The sequence below is a fragment of the Myxocyprinus asiaticus genome, chromosome 5, assembly GCF_019703515.2.
Source record: "Myxocyprinus asiaticus isolate MX2 ecotype Aquarium Trade chromosome 5, UBuf_Myxa_2, whole genome shotgun sequence".
Classification (NCBI taxonomy): Eukaryota; Metazoa; Chordata; class Actinopteri; order Cypriniformes; family Catostomidae; genus Myxocyprinus; species Myxocyprinus asiaticus.
The window spans coordinates 30,652,162-30,670,309 of record NC_059348.1 but is presented as its reverse complement, the minus strand read 5'-3'; the positions used below and the strand labels follow the sequence as shown (position 1 = coordinate 30,670,309).

At 36.4% G+C, this 18,148-nt stretch overlaps 1 protein-coding gene across 3 annotated transcripts; it reads right to left on the bottom strand.

The window, feature by feature from the left end:
- Positions 1-7,940: 7,940 nt before the first annotated feature.
- On the bottom strand, positions 7,941-17,916 carry LOC127440475 (transmembrane protein 68-like). Of its 3 annotated transcripts, none has more exons than XM_051697084.1 (8): positions 17,817-17,916; positions 17,423-17,573; positions 13,749-14,146; positions 12,888-13,055; positions 12,486-12,679; positions 11,934-11,994; positions 11,683-11,822; positions 7,941-8,409 (listed from the first exon to the last, which is right to left on the bottom strand). In XM_051697084.1, the coding sequence occupies exons 3-8, from the start codon at positions 14,074-14,076 to the stop codon at positions 8,305-8,307; spliced, it is 996 nt and encodes a 331-aa protein (XP_051553044.1). In that variant the 5' UTR covers positions 14,077-14,146; positions 17,423-17,573; positions 17,817-17,916; the 3' UTR covers positions 7,941-8,304. The 3 variants fall into 3 exon arrangements, with proteins under 3 accessions (XP_051553044.1, XP_051553043.1, XP_051553045.1); XM_051697083.1 differs by having other exon boundaries at positions 17,423-17,477; positions 17,817-17,901; XM_051697085.1 differs by lacking the exon at positions 17,423-17,573 and having other exon boundaries at positions 17,817-17,895.
- Between the last annotated feature and the right edge of the window lie 232 nt (positions 17,917-18,148).

Sequence of the window (18,148 nt, the reverse complement as noted above, 5' to 3'; positions counted from 1 at the left end):
GCACAAGACTTGTCACAGGAAGGATTATAGGAATTCTTCAGTTATTGTTACACCTGAGTTAAGAGACAAGGTAAATACAGTGGAAATTTCACTGCGATAGAAGGTAGATGTGCCTGTTGTGGATTGTTTATGATTTTGAAAGTGTGAAAAAAGTGTTGTTTTATGTGTGACATGATGTCCAAAATGTTTTATATTCTTTTGATGTTTTCTTTTGATTTTTGATGGATTTAAACGTTTCTTATAAAACAGTTGATTTTAGGGTGCACATTTTCACTTAATGCCATTAACTGTGTGGAGATGGGTGACATAGGCTGTTTAGATTAGTTTTACTCAGTATAACAGGTTGGTTAAATTTGAACTATAATTTGGTTTTATTGAAACTTTGAAATGCTCCTGAGATATTTGTAATCAATGTCCTACCATCAGTGGCGAATAAACTGAAAGTTTAGTTGTTTTAGCCCACGGCTATCTGCAGACTTGCAGATAAAGAGCCTAACTGTTACAAATAAATAATAATAATAATAAAAAAGAAAATGGAAAATAAAAAAAATGAATACATTTAGATGAGATCTTATTAGTCTATAACCAATACCACAGTGAAACGTAGACCTGTATATTTTAGCTATTTTGCTACTTTTCTATCTTGTCAACATTTTTTCCCAACGTGTCTTATACTTTAATTTTTCTGTGCGATGGATGATGATGATGACAGTACTTTGACTCTTGGCAAGTTTTTACAAATAGCCCTCTAATATAATCCTCTGTAGTCAGAGCACACAAAAAAAAAAAAAAATAAAAAATAAAAAAAAATTGTCTTAGCACACTAATTTGGCAATTTTCACATCTAAATTGCTGCGCCACCTACACAAGACCATTTTTGTAGAAAGACAAGTGATTGATAGCACATCTCTGTGATATTACATTCCGTGATCTTTCAAAAGCCACCTTTCTCTCTTTATGGGCTATCAAATAATACATTGGAATAGCATACTACCTTACTACTCTTACTATTGCTGCAGTATATAGTATGCACACTGTGCACAGTATGTACATTTTCTGTTGGCAAATCAAATGAACTATTGCAATACATTTGCCAAAATTTGCAGTATACAACAGAGCGCACTGTGGAATTCTGTACTCCATAATGCAATGCAGTTGACTGGAGGTAATGTCAGCCATGAATTTAAACAACTTGCTTGATTCATTATTTGATCAGACCACCAAAATGAATACATTTTAAAACAGAAGTGGATTAAAAATGTGAATTAAACTTTTTTATTTTATTTCCAATATCATAACTGGAAACTTATTGAATCAAGCATGCAATGCGATGAGTCCATGTGACAAAAATGTCGCATCCTGTTGTTTGAAGTGTTTACCGTGGAATAATGCCAACTGATTCACTTACCTTTTTTTTTTAAATAGTAAGCAACATATGGTGTATACTGTGCATTATTCAGTAATTAGTAAGCTAGAATACCATTCAAACATAGTCGAACATATTTTTTTATTTCAGTGATACCCTAGGCATGCTGCATACTGTTTTGGTTTATTTTATTAAGAGGAGCATCCTAATGGCAACATTAGATATAATCTGTTTAAAGTCATACCATGTCTCTGTCAGTGACTTTCAGTGATATTTTCTTTCAGCAGCAATCATCAGTGCGAGTTTACTTGTCAACATTCATCTTTACATCCAGCAATTTATGAGGTACGAGTACTCAATAATCTTTTAATACTGGAATATTCCATGAATTTAAAACATGAAATGCATTGTGTCCAGTACATGTAGAATGAATCAAGGTCTTCAGGCTTTAGCTGTCAACAATCTAAAGACTTACAGTCCAGACCGATGTTTTGAGATATCTGAATACTGCGTTGTCAGAGTCAAGAAGTAAGAAAATCATTGGCCCCCAAAGGTTTTTGAACACTTAGATTAGACTTATAAATGTATGAATGTCATTGCATTAAATACAGAATATAAAACCAAGAGACATCTGCAGACAACTAACGCTATACGTTTTCTCAGAACTAACTTCTAACATTTTTTGCAAATACTTATAATCAACTGGTATAAAGGTGTTTTTAGAGGATGGAAGAATTCAGTTCCCTTTAAGTTCATACAAGTGTCCAAGTGTGAAGTTCATCACATTAAATTTTGACATGTTCCACTCAGTTTTATTATCATTAATAAAAACTAAAACAAAAACTGAAATCAACTGAAATGATTGGAAAAAACCGAAACTAAATTAAAATAATTTTCATAACTCCAAAATAAACTAAAATAAAATAAAAATTACCTTGAATTAATTTCAACTAGGGTGAGTATGGGCAGAGTGGGAAACTTTAAATTATGATCCAGATGCCACGTAACCTGACATTATACCTTTAGAAAGCTTAGGGTGTCTCCTACCTTAGCCAAAAGCAAAAATGAAGAAATACTCAACACTGGGAAGAAGAATATTGGAGAACCCCGTTGACCAAATCCCAGATTTGTTTTCAGGCAGTTTTGGTGAAGTGGGACAGAGGAATACAGAGATATCTACAAATCATTCGAAATACATTTTTATATTTTCTTACTTTCACATCATAAATCATCATATGCAACATTTACAAACATTGTCAACAAAAATTTGCCTTAAATTTCTGTCATTTTCTTTATAATTGCATTTCCCAACGGTGGTCATCTGCCACACACACCGATGTAAAATTATCAATTGCAAATCTCAAAAAGTTAATTGTTTACTTCTCAGATATTAGTTTAGTAGGTCACACAAGACTGCCCTGAGAAATGTAATAACGTCAGGCATTTTTAAATGATACCAATGAACACTTTAGCACTGGCTGCCATAAAATACTAAAACTAAAATAAATATTAACAACTGAAACTAGAAAATACTGAGAAAACAAAAACTAAACGAAACTAAATTGAAATTACAAATTGAATATAAAATAGAAATAAAAACATTAAAAATCCAAAACTACAATAATCATTTGATAACCAGAAAATTATTTTAAAAAAAAACTTTTGGTCTTGAATCTTGATTTCAAACAATACATTTTGTTGCATCATTTGAAACCTTACAAACTTGTTTTTGTGAAATGTTTTGCATGAAAAGTGTGCTTGTGCTGACTTCCTCTAAAATAAATGTCACTTAGTGTGGTATTTTGTTATACTTCATAATGTAAAGACATTTAGACATTTTAAAGTGTGCTTTAAGTTTCCAAATATTCTTGGGGCCACACTATCATCCATTATACATCCTTGTTTGGTACTTTGCATTTACATGTTGCACTTTTTAACCCTGTCTTTCTTTTTAATGTTTTCAAGCTACTTGCACAATTTAAGTTTTAAAGGGGTTCAGTGAAACATTCATACATGAGTTTAACATGGTGGTGCTTTAGCAATGGAGCGTGAAAACATTTAAGCTAATCATAACATTATAAGCTATGTATTTTTTGTTTTTCACCTTCAACTCTATTTTTGTAGTTGGGTTTTTATAAAAATCCTATATATGTATATTTGACAACCATTCCTTTGCTCTGGAAAGACTTTAATTCATACCTATAACCTACCTCAAAATGGTATTTTAAACAGACCATTCTCCACCTCTAGCTGTTGCTCTAGTTGGGTGATGTAAAGGAATTTATTGCAATGGAGATCAGCATAAGGAGTACAAGTCCCGGTGGATGAGAGCAAATATGTGGAGGAAGAGTTGAAGGCTGTTCTGTTTATTGCCAGTACATCAGTAAAGCAGAGCTTGAAACTAGGACTTCAGAATTATACAACTTCTCACAGCATTCAGGAGAAACCATAAATTCATGTTACAATCATGCAAGCTGATTCTGTTTTATTTGCCTTAAACAATGTTTGCTTTTATGTGGTTTAATTATTTATAAGGAACATTTTCTGTACGTTTTTTCATATTTTATTTTGTGAACTGATTTATTTGTCCGTATCATACACTTGATGCTCTGGTTACTGTCATGGTATACCATGAATGATGTTGAATTAGCGATTAGTGGTGTGGTAATGGTTTAGCATAGTTACTGTGCTTATACTGCAAGCAGTTTTCAGAGACAAAAAAGAACGCAGACAGAAAAAGAATTTGCAGAAAAACAATCAAAATGATGACCCGAACTGTTAGTGTAATGATACCTCGGGTCATGGGCCGTACTGTTACAAGATTGTGAATTTTGAATTGACTCAGAGAGCTGAAATCAACAAAGTGGCACTTGTTTCTTTGACGTTTCATGTCATTGTGCATCAGAAAAGATTTCTGATGTTTTCTTTTGTTGAATAACAAATCGATGATCCTCCATCACCTGTAGAAATAGACAGTTAGATAAAAATATATGCCATAGATGGAGAAAAAAAGAAATAAAACCTTTAGATTAATGATAATCGGTGGTTATTAATAGAGCACGATATTAGTACAAGTACAGTAATTTAATGAACTCTGCATTAAAGGTGGCATTCAGTTCAGCTTTCAGATATGATGTACGGACTTTACTGGAATTTCATTTGCAAGGGAAGTTTCATAGTGAATTGCAAATGGCTATTTAACTGTAAATAAATGTATGCAAATGTACATGTGTAAAAGAACATTCCTCTCTGAGTCCTGATTGTGAAGGGTGTCTATTGATTAGAGACTGGCGCCACATGATGGCAGTTACATATGACATAATACAGATAAAACTAGTGTGGTGTATGTGATGTATTAAATGACATTAAAAAAAGCAACAACAAAAAAAAAGTTTATTATTGGTCTCTTAAGTTGTATTGTGTGATGAAAGTCTGAAATGCGTAAAATGCATTAAATCTGTTCTCTAATTTTATTGTAAATTGAAGAGCAAAACAAAAGAACATTAAATTTTTTGTACATATTGGATTTTTGTAAATTTTTATTTGATTCTAATGCAACACAAAGTACCAAATTAATTTAATAAAGTACACTGTGGTCATTTTATTAGACTCCCTTGCAAACTTCTTTCACATTCAGAGTAAATGTGTGAATTATCAGAATGTCAGGGACTATTTCAAGGTTGGAGGCAAAAGCCCAGACGATGAGGAATGCTGCTCTTTCAGAGACAGTTTGTCACAAATGCAAGGCTCAGTGATTAACTCTTCTGAATATGCATTCTCACACCTTGTATGATTTAAAGTTTCACTCACTAATTAGAAGTGACTCCTAGAGAGACTGATGGAGAATTAGGACCCCATGTATAATGCAACGAGAAATCATGAATAAAGATTTTCTTCCAAAAAAAAAAAAAAATTATTATTATTATTTTATTTTTTTAAAGTTATTTTTGTGGTGGATTTACAATGGATGCACAGATTTTGTTCACTAATACCAAACAGATTTATTAATAGTAACACTGTTGCATTTGCAAACCCTACACCAAACTATACAGTGAATGTGCACACAGGAGATAGGGTGAAGAAGACTGCTCATGCTAACAACATTACAACCACCTGCCTCATATTGTGTAGATCCCCCTCGTGCTGCCAAAAGAGCGCCAACCTGCATGATATTCTTCTCGTAGAGACTGAGAAACAGTCAAACCAGCCTGTCTGGCACCAACAAACATCCATGCGATTATCTAATCAGCCAACCGTGTGGCAGCAGTGCAGTGCATAAAATCATGCATATTTGGGTCAGGAGCTTCAGTTAATGTTTACAACAACCATCAGAATGTGGAAAAAATTGGATCTCAGTGATCTGGACCGTGGTATGATTGTTGGTGCCAGATGGGCTGGTTCTGTAACTGCTGATCTCCTGGGATTTTCACACACAACAGTCTCTAGAATTTACTCCAAATGGTACCAAAAACAAAAAACATCCAGTGAGCGGCAGTTCTGTGGATGGAAATGTCTTGTTGATGAAAGAGGTCAACAGACAATGGCCAGACTGGTTCATACTGACAAAGTCTACGGTAACTCAGATAACCGCTCTGTACAATTGTGGTGAGAAGAATAGCATCTCAGAACGCTATTCTGAGATGCGGGTTGACACTGTTTTGGCGGCACGAGGGGACCTACAGTACTTAACTCACCTATAGACCTTAAGACCCTTAACTCAGTACTTAGTTGAAGCACCTTTGGGCGCGATTACAGCCTAAAGTCTTTTTGGGTATGATGCGACAAGCTTTGAACACCTGGATTTGGGGATTTTCTGCCATTCTTCTCTGCAGATCCTCTCAAGCTCTGTCAGGTTGGATGGGGACCGTCGGTGGACAGCCATTTTCAGGTCTCTCCAGAGATGTTCGATTGGGTTCAAGCTCTGGCTGGGCCACTCAAAGACATTCACAAAGTTGTCCCTAAGCCACTCTTGCATTGTCTTGGCCATGTGCTTGGGGTCATTGTCCTGTTGGAAGTTGAACCTTCAGCCCAGTCTGAGGTCCTGAGTGCTTTGGACCAGGTTTTCACTAAGGATATCTCTGTATTTTGCTGTGTTCAGCTTTCCTTCAACCCTGACCAATTCCAAGGGGGCTTTCATGTGTCTTGCACTGAGGTGTCTTCCATCTGGCCACTCTGCAATAAAGCCCAGATCGGTGGAGTGTTGCAGTGATGGTTGTCCTTCTGCAAGTTTCTCCCATCTCCACACATGATCTCTGGAGCTCAACCAGAGTGACCATCAGGTTCTTGGTCACCTCTCTTACCAAGACCCTTCTCTCCCGATTGCTCAGTTTGGCCGGGTGGCCAGCTCTAGGAAGAGACCTGACAGTTCCAAACTTCTTCCATTAAAGAATTATGGAGGCCACTGTGCTCTTGGGAACCTTCAGTGCAGCTGACATTTTTTTTGTAGCCTTCCTCAGATCTGTGCCTCAACACAATCCGGTCTCTGAGCTCTGCAGGCAGTTGAATTTGCCACAAGTGGACTCCAATCAAAGTGTAGAAACATCTTAAAGATGATCTAGAGAAATGGGTTGCACCTGAGCTAAATTTCAAGTGTCATAGCAAAGGGTCTGAATACTTATGTCAATGTGATATTTCAGCTTTTTCTTTTTAATAAATTTGCAAAGTTATCAAAAATATGGTTTTTGCTTTGTAATTATGGGGTATGGAGTGTAGATTGATGTGACATTTTTAAAGCATTTTAGCATCAGGCTGCAACAACAAGAATAAGTGTTTCAAAACTTATGACTGGTAGTGTGTGTGTGTGAGTATATATATATATATATATATATATATATATATATATATATATATATATATATATTTTCTTCAATAAAGGATGACAAATTTACTGACCTTACCAACACATATGTATTTTTATTTTAAATAATAAAATCTGTTATAAAATCATACATTCACAATCAGTAATTTCTTGATCAGACTTGACAATGCATTAGATTCAAGAGCCATTATGCTGGTTGAAATAGTATGTAATAAATTAGTTTACTCATAAATGTTGGGAATTTTACAAAATCTTAATGAATTCTGATTTGTGTGCTTTATTGCCTGTAAAAAAAATAAAATAAAATAAAATACATAAAAAAATCACTAATAGTTGCATAATGCATACTGTTTCATAATCAGAATTTTATGCTTTTACTTACTGTAGCCATTTTGCAGCAAACTTCAAGAGCAGGGCAAACTAATACCAACTGATGCTTATATAGAAAGCAGTTTATCTCAGCAGACAATTAATAAAGAGACATAATGTATTCGACTAGAACTTACATGTATTCAAAATCAATGTCTCTCATCGTTATTATTAAGTGTGCTTACAAACTCCCAATTACAGTATGCATTTAATCATATAATACAACCACAATATTTGTATTACCCATTCAGGAAGGTAAATAGTGTAATGGACTTCTTGTTGAAAGTGACCAAATTCTAATATACTGTAAAATAATGATTCCTCATTTAAATACAGAATATATATATATATATATATATATATATATATATATATATATATATATATATATATATATATATATATTTTTTTTTTTTTTTTTTTTTAAGGACATAAAAAAGTAACCAAAGGCTTTGTGGACAACAAACTCTTTTGGCAGTGGTCCTTTGAATAGATCAAAGTGTGTAAAAACAAAATCACACAAATACTCCAGACCAAACATTCTCAAACATGCATACAAGATTACATGTAACCAGACAAAGACATGCACCATTATTTGATTTGCAACGTTGCTATATATGCAGATACTTTTGTTTTCGTGCTCCGGACACATCCACTACAGTGTCAGTAACATCAACGCTCATCTTATGGTGTAACATCATCATAAAATCTCCAGTTTGTTTATTTGCTCAGTCTATAAAAGGCAAGTGAGCTATTCCTCTTTGTGTTCCCTTTGGAATCGCTCCAAAAGAGCTCGGAGGACATTGCCAGGTATCTTCTGGTGTTTGTCGATAAGTGCTTGAACTGCCTGTTGCACCTGAATGGACAGGTTGGGTTGATAAAAAAATAAATAAAAAAATACACTGAATATGAACTCTTCACAAGGTCAATGGTTTCTTTAACTGTACGTGTGCACTGGCAGCAAGTTGAAATGAGCAGGAGTATAATTCATTCTTTATGGGAGATGAGCATCAGCATTTTTAACCCTGGGTTAAGGCCACTTTTAACCCTGGGTTAAGCAACATTTCATACGTGAAATTTTGAATAGAGGTTAGCACTGCTTTAACCCTGGGTTTAGAATGACCCTCAGTCAACATTTACAAATGTGAAAAGCCCAAGAGTGGAATTTGAGAATATCAAAAAGTTAAAATTCCATTGTGACAACCAATCACTGTGAGCTGAAGGCAGTGATGTCTGTCATAAGTGTTTCATAAACTTTTGATAGTGCTGGACATTCTTGTGGATTCAGCACTTATATCACATTGTTACACTGACCATTTTTAATTCTGATTTAAAATGCAATTTGCATGCTTTCATTGCAGCAAGGCTTTGGCTGGGTAAACAAAAGATACTCTATTTATACTTTGGCAACCAAACTTGCTTTACATTTTAAATACACTGCAGATCTCTGGCGTTTTGAGTGGTATTGAGTGGATCTCATCCATACTGTGTCATCACTGTGCACACTGCACTCCCCACTTTTGCTGATGTTGTGCTTTGAACAATCATATACACCGATCAGCCATAACATTAAAACCACCTGTCTAATATTGTGTAGGTCCCCTCGTGCCGCCAAAACAGCGCCACCCGCATATTCTTCTCACCACAATTGTACAGAGTGGTTATCTGAGTTACCGTAGACTTTGTCCATTCGAACCAGTCTGGCCATTCTCTGTTGACCTCTCTCATCAACAAGGCATTTCCATCCACATAACTGTCCCTCACTTGATGTTTTTTTTTGTTTTTGGCAACATTCGGAGTAAATTCTAGAGACTGTTGTGTGTGAAAATCCCAGGAGATCAGCAGTTACAGAACCAGCCCATCTGGCACCAACAATCATGCCACAGTCCAAATCATTGAGATCAAATTTTTTCCCCATTCTGATGGTTGATGTGAACATTAACTGAAGCTCCTGACACATATCTGCATGATTTTATGCACTGCTGCCACACGATTGGCCGATTAGATAATCGCATGGATGATTGTTGATGCCAGATGGGCTAGTTTGAGTATTTCTGCAGCTGCTGATCTTCTGGGATTTTCACTCACAACAGCCTCTAGAATTTACTCAGAATGGTGCCAAAAACAAAAAACATCCAGTGAGCGGCAGTTCTGCGGATAGAAATGCCTTGTTGATGAGAGAGGTCAACAGCGAATGGCCAGACTGGTTCAAACTGACAAAGTCTACGGAAACTCAGATAACTGCTCTGTACAATTGTAGTGAGAAGAATAACATCTCAGAATACTATTCTGAGATGCGGGTTGGTGCTGTTTGGCAGCACGAGGGGGACCTACACAATATTAGGCAGGAGGTTTTAATGCTGTGGCTGATTGGTGTATGTTGGCCTTAAAAGGACTGTTTGCACAAAAATGAAAATTCTTTCATAATTTACATTTACTCACCCTCATGTTTTTCCAAACCCATATGACTCTCATTCTTCCATGAAATTCAAAAGGAGATGTTAAAGTGAAAAATAAAAATTCACTCATCATTTAAACACCCTCATGCCATCCCAGATGACTTTCTTCTGCAGAACACAAATGATGATTTTCAGAAGAATATCTCAGCTCTGTAGGTCCAAACAATGCAAATAAATGGTGATCAGACCTTTGTAGCTCCAAAAATCACATAAAAGAAACATAAAAGTAATCCATATGACTCCGGTGTTTAAATCAATATCTTCAGAAGTGATATGACAGACATGGGTGAGAAACAGATCAATATTTAAGTCCTTTTTTCTCTAGAAATTCTTCTCCCTGCCCAGTAGGGGGCGATATGCATGAAGAGTGTGAATCACCAAAAACAGGAGGAGGAGAATGTGAAAGTAAAAGTTGAAGTGGAAATAGAGCAGGGAGGAGAATTTATAATTTAAAAAAATATTGAAAAATATTTTTTAAAAAAACTTAAATATTGATCTGTTTCTCACACAAACCTATCATATTGCTTCAGAAGACATTGATTTAACCTCTGGAGTCTAATGGATTACTTTTATGCTGACTAATGTGATTTTTGATTCAATGTGATTCAAACTTACCATTCACTTGAATTGTATGGACCAAAACAGCTGAGAAATTCTTCTAAAAATCTTCATTTGAGTTCAGCAGAAGAAAGAAAGTCATCTGGGATGGCATGAGTGTGAATAAATGATGAGACAATTTTCATTTTTGGATGAACTATCCCTTTAAGGCATTATGTTAGTCTCAGTCACCCATCCACTTTCAATGCATCTTTTTCTTTCCATACAATGCTAATGAATGGTCACGGAGGCTGTCATTCTGCCTAACATCTCCTTTGTGTTTGGAACAACATGAGTGAGAGTAAATGATGATAGAATTTTCATTTCTTAATGAAATATCCCTTTAATTTGTAATCGTACCAATATTCAAATAAAATATAAAACACAATGGCTATTTATCAGTACAATTCTACATATAAGGGTCCTGTGATTCATTTAGCCCCTATATGGGCTTTTTTGCTAAGAAATTCATTCTTAAGAAAACCAAAAAATAAAGCCTCTTTATTTATTTCAGTACCAAATGTTGCTGAATAGAAAATTGTAAAGCCCTATTGAGGCCTATTGTATGTCCATTCTGAAAGCAAGAAAGCCATCAGGTTGTTATGGCCAGCCACTTAATGGTAGCAAGTGATGAAATCAGGGGAAAGACCTGGACGATTTCTTTAAAGAGGCTGTTACAGTTCCTCATAATGGAATACAGAAAAACAGCCTTTAGGGGAGCTAACCTTTATTAATTCAGCTGTGATGTCTTCGATTATAGAAGCATTCCCTCACTTTGCAACTACTGTACGAGTCCATACACCTGCATACTTGATGAATGATGATTTCTCTCTCAGGTGAAATATGCCCTTGAGGGACAGTGCAAGCAAATAACACTGCATGGAGTATGTTGGTATATTCAACAATAGGTCAGGACTTGGCAGGACAATGTAGAGGTTATGGCCTCATTGTTTGTTTGTTTTTTTGGAGATTTACAAAAACAGCAGCTCAGCAAACACAACAAAAAGTCAGGGCTTCACCTTTACATGAATAAAGAGTTACAAAAGCCAAAGTGGCAGTCTGAGGAGGCCTACCTTTTCAGCTAACTCAGCTGCATTGAGTTTGGGGTCATATGGAATGGGGTCACCCAAATAGGTGCAAAATTTGACTGGAAAACCTCCGTACACAGGTACTATTGGCAAGCGGAACCTTTCGTACACCCATCGGAAAAATTCTGAAGGAAAAAGAGATTCATTAATAAAATAGGATTTTTTTATATAGTAATCTGTTTACATGAAACTACCATAAAACGGTAGAAAAGTTCAAAAATTTGTGCAAAACTCACTTAATGTTCCTAGAGAGCGGAATCCTTCCCTGACATTTTGAGTAAACATGGGTATTATTGGCTGTATGGACAAAACACATCTTCAGTACAACAAAACAGGGAAGTATAAAGTTATTGTTAATAACTGTTTGCAGCTTATTTTACTTCTGTAATGTGACATATTTCCAGATGAAACAGAATATTCAAAGAGAAAAAAAAATGCAGGGTGGATCTTGATTTGATCAGAAATTGATTAGATCAGTGGTGGTGGCCCTTACATACCAGAATGGACAATAGATCAAATGAGTTTTCTAAAACAACACCTAAATAGCTTTTTGGCTAATGTTTAACATTAACTAATAGCATGTAAAGCCTAAGTGACTTCACTGAAAAAGGAACGTTTTTTTCAGAGGAAGAAAAAATAACTACACTTTGATTAAATTTTGCGAGGGAATGACATGCACCAATGAATAACTCAGAATAAGAGCAGGAATGTGCATTAAGGAGAAAAATCGGGTCAATTTTGATTTCACGTTGACTTTAAATGAGTAGGAAAAAGGGATAGCCACTTACCACTTTAGAGTCAATGGCCACTTGTGCAAATCCTTTGCGTTTGCCCCAGAAAAGAGTGTAGGTCTCATCACTGTACAGGGCTTCACGTACCCCTCCTGGAGAGATGCCCAGGAGGTGCCCATTCCGCAGGGCCTTCACACACTCCTCCTGCGGTCCATGGATCACACTAAACACCTCCAAGAGAAGCTTAAACCCTGCCGAAAGGGACTCATTTTAACATTCTGATGTTCACCGATGATAAAGAAGCAGGTTTTGACCAGCGTGATACCTGGTATTCCCAAATACATTCATGTGCAGTCACTGTGCATTTAATAAAAATTAGGTAATTACTTTATATTTACAGTGTCATAAGCAAAGTGAGTTTGACTGATCAAATAATGCCATTATGAAATTTGTATTTACCTGGGATTTTGAACAGAAAATGATCAGCCACCGAATGACAAGTTCTTCCCTTCTGAATAATAAGACTTGCCAAGAAATAATAGTAGTCTATAGGAATAGCGCCATGATAATAAACTATAAGTGCAGGTCCTTCATCTGGAATCTTCTCTAAACCTTGGATTTCATAACCTGTTACAAAAAAAACCCAAAAAAAAGCAATTTAAAATGTTTTTGTGAATCATAAAACATAATTTGCCACACTTTTTATGCAATAACATGATAACTGGAGAATTGGAATTAAAAACTGTGATGTCATAACAACAAAAAATTGCATCCTTATACAAAATCAAAGCAGAAAACTTACAACAATGTGTTCAGAGGACAACAACAAACAGAAAGAAAAGAAATCGTCTTTAGACTTCAATGCCATATCTCTGCACTTTGTGAAATGAATCAGAATGCATTAAATTAGTGCAATGGATCAGACAAAACATTTATTTAGAAGCTCCGCTTGATTAAGACTGAGCAGTTTACACATTTACACTTTAAAATTGTGATTTAATGCATGGAACATCAGACCATAATTAATTAAGTTGTCAAAAGATAAGACAGTTTAAACCTGGGAGAAAAGTAGTGATAATGTGATAGTATCTAGAATATCCCAGATCTCACATCTTTAAAAATTACTTTTTCCAATACTTCAATATTAATGCTTTGGCTATTCTTGTCTATCTCTCAAAGATCTCATTAACAGCACAGTGGAGGTAGATGGTGTGACTAAAAAATATCACACTAATACAGTAAAATAAGATAAAAAGTGGATACAGTAAAGTAAGATAAAAAGCCTAATCTCAATAAATCCCTCATGAATGCATTACATACCATGCCATATAGCTCCGTGCCCATCCCATAAGGTAGCCAGAGTTTTCCTCGCACCATCCCAGAGGTTGTTCGAATAAGCTTCCCTCAACTGGTTCTTGCGCTTGTACACGTGGAGGAAGAGGATGGACAGATAGAGGAGGATAACTATGAGAAAAGGCAGGATGAAGACCACGGCTAGAGGTGTGAAAACCCACAGCAGATACTCCAAGAAACTGAGGTAGTCCTCGAGCTTTCCAAGTCCTGCCCACACCTCCCACACATGAACCAAGCAGGAGAGCAAGCTGACCGATCCATTCTCAAACAGGCAGGACACATTCCCACTGGACATGCTGCTTCACTGTTAGCCTCTCCCGGCGGCAGATGGGCTGAACAATGCAACAATCTGCCAAAGGACAGCCCTGAAGATGAAAGAAAGGAACTGTCAGTAATGGAGCTTCAGGTGATCGCTCTATTTCATGTGAAGTACTACATGAAGAGAACTATTTTACACTATCTAATTCCAGTCATTAGACAGATTTTCTATGCAACTTAATTATTTTATTGGTCAAGTGCTTCATTCATAAATGTAAAGTGTTGAAAATGAAACCTATTTTCTCTCATTTTCAAAGAGATAAAAAAACAAATCATTAAATTCATTAAAGGTGCACTCTGTAACTTTTTTGTTTGTCACCTTGGACTTACACTGACACCTAGTGGTTTGGAGGCAGCATTATTCAAAATCAATAGTTTTCAGTTTCAGAAGCCATTTTAGAAAAATTACTATTCACAGTCAGTTATGATTACTTTAATCCATGAGTGAAATTGTCGAATGACATGGTGGTCACTGAGATTAAGCAAGTACTATTTGGGTGGTCATGTGATACTAACATGGCAGCCCCCATAAGGGTACCCTCTCCATGTAGAATAAAGCAGCTTTTATAAGGTTACTGATAAGACTGGTAAGTGCTGATGACTTTATACATATGTTTCAAAGTTACAATTCATTTCTTTAGGAGTAAAACTATTTCAGTGAGGAAAAAATTACTGAGTGCACCTTTAAAACTTTTTCCACCTCTTCCAACAAAAAAGCCATAAAAAATTTGAATGCATGTGTGGTGAGCAGGGCGAGGACGAGTGGCGCCTAGGCAGAGCGAGGCCGGGAAGATAAGTGGTGAATGAGTTCCACCTGCATTCCAGTGAGTATTTAAGGAGAGGAGACAGCAGCAAACGGGGAGAGAGAGAGAGCTGCACGAAGCTGTCTGTCTGTGTCAATGAGTTTAAACATGACTGCTGAAAAGCGATGTATTTTGTATGTGATGCGGAAAAGCGAAGAAGTCTTGCTGTATGCTGAAAAGTGTCAATAAAAATGTCTACGTGTTTGTCAAGACACAGCTTCCTTCTTGCCCATCTTTAAAACTGTTCACATTTCAATGTCTGAATTTTTTTTTTATCCCCTTTTCTTCCAATTTGGAATGCCCAATTCCCACTACTTAGTAGGTCCTCGTGGTGGCGCGGTTACTCACCTCAATCCGGGTGGCGGAGGACAAGTCTCAGTTGCCTCCGCTTCTGAGACAGTCAATCCGCGCATCTTATCACATGGCTCGTTGTGCATGGCACCGTGGAGACTCAGCATGTGGATGCTACTCTCCGCGATCCACGCACAATTTATCACGTGCCCCATTGAGAGCGAGAACCACGAGACCAGGAGGAGGTTACCCCATGTGACTCTGCCCTCCCTAGCAACCTATTTGGTTGCTTAGGAGACCTGGCTGGAGTCACTCAGCACACCCTGGATTCGAAATTGTGACTCCAAGGGTGGTAATCAGCGTCAATACTCGCTGAGCTACCCAGGCCCCCAGATTTCAGTGTCTTTTTTTATCATTTTTTGGTGCTTCATGTATAACCCCATTTGTGCCTCTGTAATTTGTGAATTGTGAACATTTATTTTTATATTACTGCATGCTTGATATGGTATATTTTACTTCATTTTTAAAAGAAGTTTAAGTTGTTTGCTCCTCCCATATTCTCTTTTTATTTGTATCTGTGTATAAGTAATATTGGCACTATCTTCACTTTTGTTTAATTTCCTTAGCATTGAATATTGTGTGTCCTCTTTGTACATTATATAAAAATAAAACCAGCTGATTGGCTGGTCTTAGGTGGTCAGTTACCTTCTTTTAGAGGGGCTTTGGGAACATTTTAGCTAGTCAAGAATAGGAATAGTTTACCCAAAAAAGAAAATGTTCTCATCATTTACTCACCCACAGATGTGTGACTTTCTTTCTTTTGTAGAACACAAAGATTTTCAGAAGAATATCTCAGCTCTATAGGTCCAAACAATACAAGTGAATGCTGAACAAAACTTTGAAGCTCAAAGTTAAAGGCATCACAAAAGTAATCCATACGACTCCAGTGGTTTAATCTGTCTTCTAATGCGATCCAATTGTTTCAGATGAGAACAGACCAAAATATAACTCCTTTTTCACTATAAATCCTGACATCAGCAGTCTCCCTGGCGATCATGATTTCAAGCTCGATCACACTTCCTAGTGCCATCTAGTGCTCTGTGGGTGCTTATCATTTCTGAAATTGTGCATCCTTGTTTCCTTTCCTTGCTTCCTTTCCTCGTTTCCTTGCTCCAACCTCTTAGTAAACGAGGAAAGGATGGAAGTAAACAAGGAAAGAGGAATCGAAGCAAGATGTATTTGTAAAATGAATTGTCCTGCTCACTCAAGCGTGATTTCATAGCATGTTTTTGCACAGCTGCAGCTTGTGGTTATGCTATTGAAACTTTATTTATAAATATAGTCATAATAAATCCAAATAATTCAAGATGCACTGTTGAAGTATGTGACAATTATGGTTTATTTATACTGTAATGGTGAAACAGATGTGAAGGAGGAGGAGAATTTCTGCATGCGTCAGGTGCTTCGACCAAAAACTCTTCCGCATAGGAAGCTCCTGTGCTTCCTCGTTGAAGCGTCCTCGATAAGCTTCCTCCATCCTCTGTCCTCGCGGTGCATTTAGAGAATCGATACGTCTTTCATGGTGGCAGATTTTGATTGGTTTCCAGGTCACGGGCTCGAAGACAGAGGAGCGAGGAAATGAGGATGCACAATTTAGGAAAAAAGCAGCACCCTGTATATGTATGTGTCATGCCCTAGGAAGTGTAGTTGAAGTTGAAATCATGATCATGCCTAGAGACTGCAACGGCAAGATGTACAGTGAAAAGGAGTAACCTTTTGGTCTGTTCTCACCCAAAATCTATTAGATCACTTCATAAGATATGGATTAAACCATTGGAGTCTTATACAATACTTTTATGCTGCCTTTATGTGCTTTTTGGAGCTTCACATTTTAGTCACTATTCACTTGGATTGAATGGACCAACAGAGCAGAGTTATTTTTCTAAAATCATAATTTGTGTTCTACAAAAGAAAAAAGTCATAAACATCTAGGCATGAGGGTGAGTAAATGATGAGAGAATTTTCATTTGTGGGTGAACTATCCCTTTAAACCAGCTAAAACCAGCTAAGTCCAGCCAAACGTACTGTTTATTTATTTATTTATTTATTTTAACAGGATCATTCTGTTCTGTAAACTATATGTTTGTGTGTTGTCATAATAAAAAATACAGTCATTTGACAGTTTATTAAAATACATGCTGTATTGAACCCGTTTTTAAAAACACGAACCTTCTCCCGCGGAAATGTGCTGTTCGGCAAAACATGCCAACCTCACAGCGATGCCCTAGAATAAAATGACATTGATGCCAGTGAGTTCTTGTGTCCTGTTCATTCTGTCCTCCTCAGTCACAGGTGAGACTGCTGTACAAACTTCAGCATCCTTTAGATGACCAAAGTAAAATTCATAAAGATGGAACAGAAAAGGTGTCATTGATAAGACATTACACCTTTTGTGAACGGTTCATAACGATCATAGAAAAACAAACCTTACAACATCTTGAGATTTTACATAAACCTGCCGTCAATAATTACACTTACTCGTCTAATCACTCCAAAAATTGAATACATATGCTAATTTTTAACAAGTTGTGTTTAAACTAAACTGCCCTCAAAGCCTACTTACATGATGTTACCTCGATGAAATTAAATGCGACTGTCCTCAGTAAATGTGTTCGTTTCTGATTGAACCGGCTCTCTTTACATGTAACACAAACATGTCAACTTCCCAGCCGAGGAACTTCATAATAAAAGTCTTTAAGCTTCGTTTTAATGGTTTTTGTATCGTAAATTTGGTGAAAGTCTTTTGACTCTCAGCTCCGTCACAGCGAGGCTGAAATGTGTGGATTAACAGGATAGATATTTTAGTATTTTTTGGCCTCGTTTTAATCCACCAGTATCTGTATGTATCGTACCCCGTGGTCGTTTTTATTTTTATCGTCAAGCAAAAAGAAAGAT